Source organism: Mytilus galloprovincialis, chromosome 4 (genome assembly GCF_965363235.1).
Source record: "Mytilus galloprovincialis chromosome 4, xbMytGall1.hap1.1, whole genome shotgun sequence".
Classification (NCBI taxonomy): Eukaryota; Metazoa; Mollusca; class Bivalvia; order Mytilida; family Mytilidae; genus Mytilus; species Mytilus galloprovincialis.
The window spans coordinates 86,465,533-86,476,573 of NC_134841.1; the positions used below are offsets into that span (position 1 = coordinate 86,465,533).

At 31.2% G+C, this 11,041-nt stretch overlaps 1 protein-coding gene across 1 annotated transcript; it reads left to right on the forward strand.

Annotated features, from left to right (window-relative positions):
* Nucleotides 1-513: 513 nt before the first annotated feature.
* Nucleotides 514-3,070, forward strand: LOC143073255 (uncharacterized). Its single transcript, XM_076248664.1, has 4 exons — nucleotides 514-666; nucleotides 1,250-1,454; nucleotides 1,898-2,099; nucleotides 2,861-3,070. Exons 1-4 carry the CDS (start codon nucleotides 585-587, stop codon nucleotides 2,990-2,992), a joined length of 621 nt encoding a protein of 206 aa, XP_076104779.1. The 5' UTR covers nucleotides 514-584; the 3' UTR covers nucleotides 2,993-3,070.
* The last annotated feature ends 7,971 nt before the right edge of the window (nucleotides 3,071-11,041 follow it).

Sequence of the window (11,041 nt, forward strand, 5' to 3'; positions counted from 1 at the left end):
TTTAATGTATACTAAATAATCAATTATGTATGTCACCCTTTTACTTAATTACATTATATAAATCTATTTTAAAATTTTGAATACGTGATGTAAAGCAAAAACCCTAAGAATATAATTTTTTTTTAGAAAGAAAACAAACAAAAACATAAAATGCTGTAATTTTCCTTAATCAGTAACGACCTGATTGTGAATATCAGATAGTTGTTTTTTGAATGGTAAATTATTCAAAACACCTAAAAATGATAGAATCACAACCCATTATTCTAGGATGGAGTGACAAACTCATAGAAATAAAACTACGAAAACACATTTAGGTCTCTTTTAGTTTAAACCACTCGCTTTAGCCGATACAATAGAATTATTCTGCCAAAAAGAAAAGTCATGGTAAATGAATGATTGAATAATGATAAATACGTAGCGAAGTAAACTTTGTACCGTTCTACTTGAAATTGCATTTCTGAAGCACCAAGATTGTAGATTAATTCTTCCCTATAATTTTTTGTATAAAAAGATTGAGTCAGCGTTACCTTTCCTCATAACAAGTTGTAATTAGTTTGACGACGGTTATCATATACACAGTAACAATGTATCCATACTCTCTTTTTATATGTGTCACGGTTATAGTTTCAGCTTATGGAACAATACCATTTAAATGGCGAGATTGTAGTAAGTATTCTGTAATTTAAACAAATGGTAATTTTAATTTTCAATCGACAAGTTTAAAAAAAAATTTGTTTAAGCTTTTGGTCAGATGTTGTTTGCATAAAAATGGTGTTTTTTTAATTTTATACGAAGCATAATTGGAAATATAACAAAGTCATATAATAAATAAAAGTAATGTGTAAAAATTGGTTAGCCGCTGCTTATACAACGTCAAATGAAATATGTATTACATCTACATGAACACTTATATTAAGGACAAATTCATATCAAAAGTCGTGCTGGTAAAATCGGAAATATTAGTTTATAGCAACCAATTTCCTTACCTTTAGTTTGAAATTTTACTGTTGATGTTATCTATAAACGAAAAGTAACACTTAAACATAGCGCTACGATATCAGGAAATGAATTTCGAGTGTACTAAATATCTTAAGAAAATATCCTAGCCGACACCATAAATGAGTACTTTAACAAAGTGGTAAATGATATTCAACACGGAAAATGGTTAAGGTTAGGTATATGTGGCTTTAATTTCAAAGAGCGATAGCATTGTTCATAGTATGAGTTATTTCATTTGTTCATATCATAGGTATAGATAAGTCTTCACAGGCCATCCAAGTGACGTCAATTACTGCCAGTCCAGTTCCACTTTTGGCTCCAGGACCTCTTCATCTAACATTTTCTGCTAAAGTCTTAAAACCAGTACCTATCTTCATGATAGAATTTGATATGAAGAGACATGGATTTCTAGGAACAAGAATACATATTCCTTGTGTTGGTGGAATTGGAAGCTGGTTTGTATCTATAATCCTCTGATATTTTATCACCCGGGTTGTTTTTGAAGAAAATTTGATGTATTAGGCATATTAATATCGAATGAGTTGGTTAAAAATCCAGCTTAACATTTTGGTACAGTACAAAGCAGAATTGATATCTATATTGCATAAATAGGTACTCGTCCTGAATGTGCATTTTGTTTAGAACAGAACTAAACGTTTAACAGACATAAATATTAATACCATCATCACGAACATCATCATCATCAACATTAAGCAAATATGACAGTTATAAACAATAAAAAAAAGATAACTCAAATGACATAATTAGTGAAATTAATAATTATTGTGGATGCGTTTATATAAAGCTCAACACTATCTATCAAGAACATCCTGCAAATAATGCAGTTTTGCCTTGACAGATTTTATTTATAATATAGCATTATTTCTTTGTTTCATAGTGTCTTCGATGGATGTTCATTCGTGGACAGTTTATTAAACTCTACAAGAACTAGTGCACAAAGCGTAGCACAGCAGGCTTTACAAATGATAGAATCTGCCAACGCAACATTGTCATGTCCAATACCAGTTGAAAGTATAGATGTTAAAAGCTACACGATAAATGTTCCAGATCTCGGTCCAATTGCACATGTTATTGGAGACGTAAGTGTGTATCATACTAGTACCAAGTACAATTATCCAACAGATAAACAATGATGTAATCCGAAATCAACAATTATCAATTGTCATAGCAATCATATATAAATTCTGTCAATTGTTACACCTCTTTTTTCTCCATAACTCGAAACAATTGTCCTATAGATAATAAATTGAATTGACCGAAATCAACAAATAAGGCTGTCGCAACAACTATACATGAATGATGTTATTCGTTACACCTTTTTTTTCTCCACAACTCGAAGAACATGTTTGGACAATATGCAGCTGTGTAATTATCACCTCTTTGTACTTTTTGCTTTAGAGAACCTTATTTCAGCGATCATAGCAGCCTTTTCATATAAACTTCTATGTTATCTTTAATCTAAGATTGGCATGTTTGTCTTGAACCAAAGTTTGAAAAAGTAAAGTTAAGCAATTCTGTTATATTTTTATTCATGAATATTCTTTAAATCTTTTAATAGTCTAAAATTGTATAGAACATAACTCTTAATAATTAAGAATTTGCACACTTTCATAAACATTTGCTTATTTTTTCTTTGAACTTGATATGGCATTTGTTCAATATATTTCAATTTAGTTGATATCAAACATTCTGTTAATGCATTTTCTGTATTTTTACGGTGTTCGTGAAAACATATGAAAAATGACATATTTGTCTAAAGAGCTTTATGTCTTTTTTATGAGTTTCCTTCATCAAGAAATTCACTTCGAATAGTGCAATCATTTGCTTTTTTATATTACAGGGTGATTATACAGTTATAGTAAGAACTAAAGTTCCCGGAACCGGTGCACTCCTGGGCTGTTTGTCTTTGGATATATCTCTTGGAAAACAATGCACAGGATTGTTTTGTGCTATTGGAAGGAAACGAAAATAAAAACAATGAACCTTGACTTTAACAACAAACACTGTTCTTATTTTATACAAATGCTTCGTAATAAATATCAAAACACCCTGATGTTGTGCGGACATGTTTTTTACTTTATGCTTTATATATGTTGTTATAAACAATAGTCATATTACTGTCTTGGTACATGAACTCTAAGACTGACCCTTTTTAAACGCGCAGGCCTTACATATGAATGAAACACAACAGTAATGCATATCATACACCACGTACCAATGGAATATTCAACATGTTATATAAATTATCTACAAAGAAAGTTTTTACAAAAAATAACCAATTGTAGCTGTAGTAGAATGTGTCTTTACTAGATTATTACGATATTTCTGTCAAACGGCGTGTTACATTTGAGTGTCCTCTCACTAAATAATTTAATGCTGAACTTGACGTGAACAGTTAATTTCTGTGTAATTTGGTATCTTGTGGAGAGATGTCTCATTGTCAATCATGCAACATCTTCTTTTTTCATATGAAGGATACAGCTTATCGAGTTGTTTGCTCCATATCTTCCATTTAGAAATTGACAATATGGGTCGACTGAGATTAACACTTTACGTCCAAAGAGATGCTTTCAACTTCCCAACTGTGAATTTTCCAGTTCTTTATAGAAACATTCTTGCAGCGCCTCCATATGGAGTATATATCTCCAAATAATACGATATATTCCAGGGCTTGCATTTCTTTTCATAATATCCTTTACAAAAGGTTAAAGCACGCAAAGAAGCTATTAAACATAGAGTTCCAAGTGGTGATCAGATATCATCCCTTTAAGGGGGTTCGCGGGTCTAAATCATTTATATAGGATTTCTCTATATTTTTCTATAAATGAACTTTATCTTATAGTTAATAGAAAAATAAAATAAAAAAATGGGGTTACCGTTTATTTGCGCTCATAATCTGCCTTCGAAAGAAGCATACATGTTTGTAAAGTTGGGTTTTTTCTGTTGAAGTAATAGGAGAAATAAAGGTAATATCGAAATAAAAAAAAGAAATTTATTACAGAAATCGCTAAAATTTTACAATAATTTAGTTTAAATACAGCTTATATGGAAATTATATTAAAAAAGATAGGTCACCGATGAGTTGAAAAAGATATATCAATTTTAGAGCCAAAAAGCGGCATTTTTCCACCAAAGGGAGATAATTTGGAACTTTTTCAATGATGTATACATTTTAAAAGTCATCTAGGGCCAACACGAATGGATTGTTTTGAATGATTTTTGTACCATATGATAAAGTAACAACTACAAAAGGAAATAAATAAAATTTGTAATGAAAAACAAATGTTTGATTTTTTTCTGAAATTTTTATACCCGCGAGCCTCCTTAAAACGTTTACAGACCCCATCATAAATTCTTTGACCGTTTTGTATATGTTCCACATCTCTGACGACGGGGTTGTTCCCATTGTTATAACTTCATTACCGTCCTCATTTCTCGCGAATGTGACATACCGAATTTGATTTATAAACAAGTTTGTATTTTCATTAGTTACGTATATACACGCTAATCACATGTGGAGCAGTAGGTATGACTTCGACTTTGCATTTGGATCCTCTAGTTTATCATTTCCTTGTTAGAAGGCGATTTCAAAATAAAAAAGTAATGAGAAAACTACAAGCAATAGATTATCTTATCAGTTTGGAGATACATTCTCCATAAACAAGCAATGCTCGCATTTTGCTGTACAGAATTGATTTAAAAAATGTGAAAGAACAGAAATATTTTCTTGGCCTTCGGATGTATTGTTGTTTTACTTTGTATGTATACATGACAGTCCTTTATTCTAAGGTCCATGGGAAAGCTGTCAATAGTAACCAAATATTTAATTATTTGATGGGCGGGCAAACTGATATATCATTAAACTAATAAATTATGTGTTTAAGAACTCATAATCAATACGGAAGAACAAAGGAATCAACAAAACAGCACAAATCACCAGCACCCTACTCAAAACTACCTAGACATTCAAACAATTAATCAACAACAAGCATCACAAATCCAAGATAAACCGACTAAGCACAGACTTAAAGTTTCGATCAAAAAACAAATATACCATTAGCTACCAATCTACAATCTCAGAATTGAAATTGATTTATACATTTACAAAGTTATTTCTGATTTATATATCAAGCGTGTGTTTCTTATGCTGAGTGCTGAACGATTTCATGTGATACTCTGATGTTTGATTAATTGATGGCATATTACTTTTTTTTTAATGAAATTACTCATATATTTGTGCATGTGTACCCTTTTCATATCTCATTTTATCTGAGTTGAAAATTTTGCAAAGTGCACGAAAAGCACAAACAATCTGTTGATTTTATATAACATATATTATCAAATATAATATATGCAAATAGAGTCATCATAGATACCAGGATTACAATTGTGTACTACGGATTAAAGACGGTCGGTAACGCTCGAATAAAAAGACAAAATCGCCAAATACCATACAAAATTGAAGAGCATAAAGAACCTGAAAATATAACAATATAGTAGACAATAAGAGTATCTATGTTTTGGCGCTCTCGAGGGCTACTCACTTTACCAACATTTACCTAACCTTAACAACAATTTGAACCAGTATTCTAAAAATAAACTATAAACTATAGGGAGCGGTGGATACCTACATCAAGGTATCGCCTACGGTGGATACCAACAGCAAATTTCCGGCTGCGGTGGATACCAGCAGCAAGTTTTTGGCTGCGGTGGATACCAGCAGCGAGGTGGCGGCTGTGGTGGATACCAGCAGCAAAGTCTAGGCTGAGTTTGATACCAGCAGCACGGTCTAGAATTAGTTCTCCTTTGGTCGATCCCAGAGTGCAAGTATACCCATGCTTACTGAAATAAATCACACGTTTGTCACAATTACGTACTATCAAAAGAAAAATATTTCTTTCAAAAAAATTTTTTTCACTGATTAGTCTAATGTAGACGAAATGTGTGTCTTGCATAAAAAAATAACGAGCTCGTTTTTTCGAAGAGTTTGTACGACAAACAGAACGATACCACTGCTGGTGAAGTTTCGTCCTCGGGTGTTTCGCCAGTCCAGCAGTCATCTCTTTTGCGTTTAAATGAAATAATTCTTTTTGGTAAATTAACTCTAATCCTCCTTCCGTTTTGCTACTAGTAAAGGTTTCGATAGCTTGTTTTGACACATTTCTTTAATTTTTTATTTTCAGGTGTTGTATTCTCTTCAAACTTCGTATTTGAATTGTTTTGATTCTACAGATTAAGAAACGTCTCTTTAATGAGATTGCAGTATTGTTTCACAATCCTTTATTTTATTTCATAATATCGACCATGAAACAAAAATACATGTCAAGCAACAACCGAAATTTGAGACTTTAAACTGACAGTGCCTGTAAAAATTAGTATTGAATTGCAATACATAACATAGGGTTTTCAGTTCTAATAGAATAAAAAAGCATGAATTATGTCAGTCTGTTTCTACTACGTTGACTATTACACTGTCTTTTTATAACACATATTTTAAAATAGTATCATATATCTAAGACATGCAGAATGTAACCATTTGTGCACTTTGGTTTATATTTTGTATTCTAAATATGTCGGTTAAATTGGATTTGTTTTGCTCATGTCAGTTTGCTAATTTAGTTTTGTTGACCCAATATTCAAAACTGAAAATGCTTTATCAAACGGAAAAATCATAAGCTCAAACACATCAAACGACTAGATAAAGTGAGAAGTTTAGCTAGCTATAAATCCAGCTTTAATTCACTATTTTCTATATAAGAAAATGACTGTACCAAGTCAGGATTATAACAGTTGTTATCCATTCGTTTGATGTGTTTGAGCTTTCGATTTTGACATTTTATTAGTGACTTTCCGTTTTGAATTTTCCTCGACGTTTGGTATTTTTATGATTTTACTTTTGACAACGATGTGTAAACAAACCAAACAGACAAAATGAATACAAATGTCGAAAATTGGGGTACAGTAGTCAACATTTTGTTATAATCTTAGTCACTATAAAACAAAACAAAATGAATCAAACAAATACAAAAAGGTATAAAGACATAGCACATAAGCATAAAAAGAGACACAAGACTACAAAAAAATACCATAGCACAATGGCGGGATGCATACGTACAGAGCCACGTCATATGTAACAAAGAAACAAAAAAATGGCATATAGATAGAGGACATTAGTAAATATGAAAGACAAGAATACCAAAATTTACCATAGCACAATAGGGTATAATGTTTAGTTTATTTGCATCTTTGCTGATGTAAATGCCATATACATCTTTACATGTGCATATTCAGTTTATAAGTATCTCAACAGATGAACATTTTATGTGAATCTCAACAAATATACAGTTTATATACATCTTAACAAATGTACAGTTGATATATCATCTTATGAGATGTAGTGCAGGATTGCTAGTACTTAAGCAGCTGTTTATCTTTAGCGATCACAAGTTAATTGCCCACTTTTGAGTTATCAAGTCCAAATACATATATTTATAGTCATCCATATTACCTTGTTCTCTCCATGAAGGCGAAATATCCTGTATAACTAAGTGAATCTGAATTATGTGCAACTCACAGTGTTTTTGAATAAACATTTGTAAAGTCCGATTTATGCAATCTGGTCTTTTTAATTTTTTGTATCTAGACAAATGGCAGTTTATTGGAAACATCTACTTTGGTAGTTTTATAAAGTGAAATGTAAACTGTATTTGCTTCAACAAAAGTGTACTAAAATGTTTTTTACGTTATTTTGATTAACTTACTAGCCAGTAAAGTTCAGTGATTGTATGACGCAGACTATATTCAATTTTTATTACTAAAACTATATACAATAGCATATAAAAAACATTTTATTTCGATTCGATATTACTGTTGCTGTAGTTGCTTGCCTGTCTAATCAATATCAGTTTGAGGACATCATCAATAATTTAAAAGTTTTGAAATCTTTATACAAAATGCGTGCATGTCTAATTTCGAAATCATAGATAACAAAGTTAATACCGTTTAGTTTTGTTTTACCCTATTACTTGTCTAATTTTCTCCCAAAATACAACATTCCCCTGTTCATCATGCGGATATTCAATGTAGGATTGCTGTTGCACATGTTCTAATACAATAAGCGGAAGTTCCTGCGGTAGTATCTGCTCGTAAAACACTAAGAACAAAACACTTTGTCCGTTCCTGGAGTATATACTTTCCATTCGTGCCATGTTAAATTCAAACATGCAAAAATGAGAATCTAAAAAGTCTTTAGTTATTATACAAATTGTCTTCTTACTTTCATGGATACTTCGTGTTATGTTGTGATTTATTTCTTCACCAGGAACAAAATCGCGTTGATGAATACATAGCTTCTGATTGCTATTAGTTTCTATCTGTGGTATCCATTCATTTATAACAAAATCTTTGTCGGTTTCAGCATAGGATATAAATGCATTGTAGGTATGATTGATTCCTGTGTTCAAAGGCATGCTTTGTGTGTATCTACTTTTTGTCATATAATACATGTACCTTATTCTCCAGCGGTAGCGATAAACTAAACCGAAAACTAACGCAATACATGCCGTTGATATGGCAACAGAAATACAAATAATAAGAGCAGTATGACTGGTACATTCTCTTTGAAGCAGGAGGGCTATTTTGTCTATCTGCTCTAAAACAATAACGGATCCATTGTCAAATTTGCATTTATAAGTTTTACTATAAAGAAAATTTCGAGAATTGTCGGCAATCCATTTGATAAAATATTCCGAGTTGCAGGTGCACTGTAAAACGTTCAAAGATAGATCAATCGTGAGATTGTTTGTCTTGATTAAAGTTGTCAATGGTGCAATTATGTTCTTTTTAAACATGCTTATTTTGTTACTTGATAGATCTAGCGACATAAGAGCTTTTAAACTTGATGCATCAAAAGTAATGTCTAGAAGAGCATTGTTGCTTAGATTAATCTTTTCTAACATTGAGTGACCGTGAAATATTGAAAAATTTAACATATGAATGTAATTAAAAGACAGATTAATTTCTTTTAACGTTGTTGTGTTGCTGCCCATGTAGGTGTTTGTTGCAAGAAATTTGCCCAAATTATTGTTCTGTAAATCAAGCCGTGATAAATTGGTCATTTTGTATCGGATTTCTTTTAAATGGTTCTCAGAAAAATCCAAAATTTTAAGGGTTGTTGGAAATTCTCCGAATGTATGAAATGTATCGGGTATTGCTTTTATAAATCTGTTCTTGTTTAAAAGTAACTTTTGTATTCCAGTATTGTATAAACTATCAAAAAACATTCCTGGTAATTCAATTATTGTAGGCAGTATATCAGTCATAACTAAATCATCAACTGATAATGCTCCAAAATCGGCAATGAAGCGCCAGAAATCGGTATAACTCAACTCTACCGATGCCAGACTTAAAAGTTTTAACTTTTTACCACGCATTGCACATAGACTAAACATCCTTTCAAGTCGATCGAATCTAGATATGGTAGGTCAGCAAACGTGTTGATACTCAAAGTGGCCAGGCTACAGAAAGCTGTTTTAATTTTTCTCAGCGAAGTTAATTCTGAAAACCTTCGGCCGAACGGCACTGACTTCCGTCCAGAAGATATTATATCTAAACTTATACTTTCTAGCGAGGTTAATTCTGAGATAACATCGTCGGGAAACTTGAAGTGGTTATTAGTGTTGTACAAATTGTTGGAACCTATATCTAAATATACTAGTGATGACAAAGGCTCAAATATTTTACTTGGAAATGATGTAGAATTGTAGTGTAAGTTATTCGATTTAAGCATTAACTGTTGCAAGTTTTTAAGTCCTAAGAAAGCCTCTGGTTCTAATTTATCCAGAATATTGTCACTTAAATCCAGTGTGATTAAATAGCTTAGATTTTCCAAAGATCGGTTTTGAACTGTTGTGATAGCATTGTAACGAAGATCAAGGCTACATACGTTCGATGGAAATATCGGAATTTTGTCCAGTACATACCTACATGTTACCTCTAATAAATCTTTTCTATTCAAACAACGACAACGTTTATCAAATGGGCATGGATAGTCACTTGCATGGTTACTATTCTTGATATACTTTATCAAAAGCATCACCAGAAATATGTTGTGAAATTCCATAGTATCCTGCAAGAGATTATATGATATGTGTAGTATCAAGAAATATGATTTCTGTTATTTGAGTTTAATCATTTCTATTTTCTTTTTTACTTTCGAAATGTGTAAAGAGAAATTATCTTTAACATACAAGATTGATATTTTTTCTAAATTACTTATGTCAAAAAAGAAAATGACCAGAGAAACTAAAACCTACTCTTTTTCGATCTTTGATGCAAAATTTCAAGCCACTTTGAAACAGAGAACACATTAAATTGAAAATAATATTTAAAAAGAATTAGAAACATACAAAAATGCACTTACGTTACATTTGCTCTTGTTGCATTTAATTGAATTATTTTATCTTTGATATTTGTTATGATAAAACGCTTATAAGGTATTCAAATGGGAATTACACATTAATCAAAATATATTATAAAGTTTTCTTCCGCTTTGAAAAAAAAAATGCTGGAGTGCATTGCACTTTGATATTTAGGGTTATAACACAAAAAAAATGTATAATTTTCTGCAATTTGTTTTCAATTTTTATCGTAATCCTTTAAGGTGGATCTAGGGTTTTATTTACTTGAACAAATAAAAACAAAAACATAAAATGTCCAGTTAAACTCAATATAAATATCTGCAACTTATTGCTTGATACTTAGATTTTAAGATTTAAAAGTGTTAGATGTTCAAATCCAAAAAAAATATATATAAAAAAGAAGTGTGTAAATATAAATTATTTATAATATACAGGATTAAATATTTTCTACAAAATGACAAATACAGGCAACAGTAGTATACCGCTCTTAAAAACTCATAAATCCATGGACAAAAAACAAAATCGGGGTAACAAACTAAAACTGAGGGAAACGCATGAAATATAAGAAACATTCAAATGTAACACACACAGAAACGGACTAA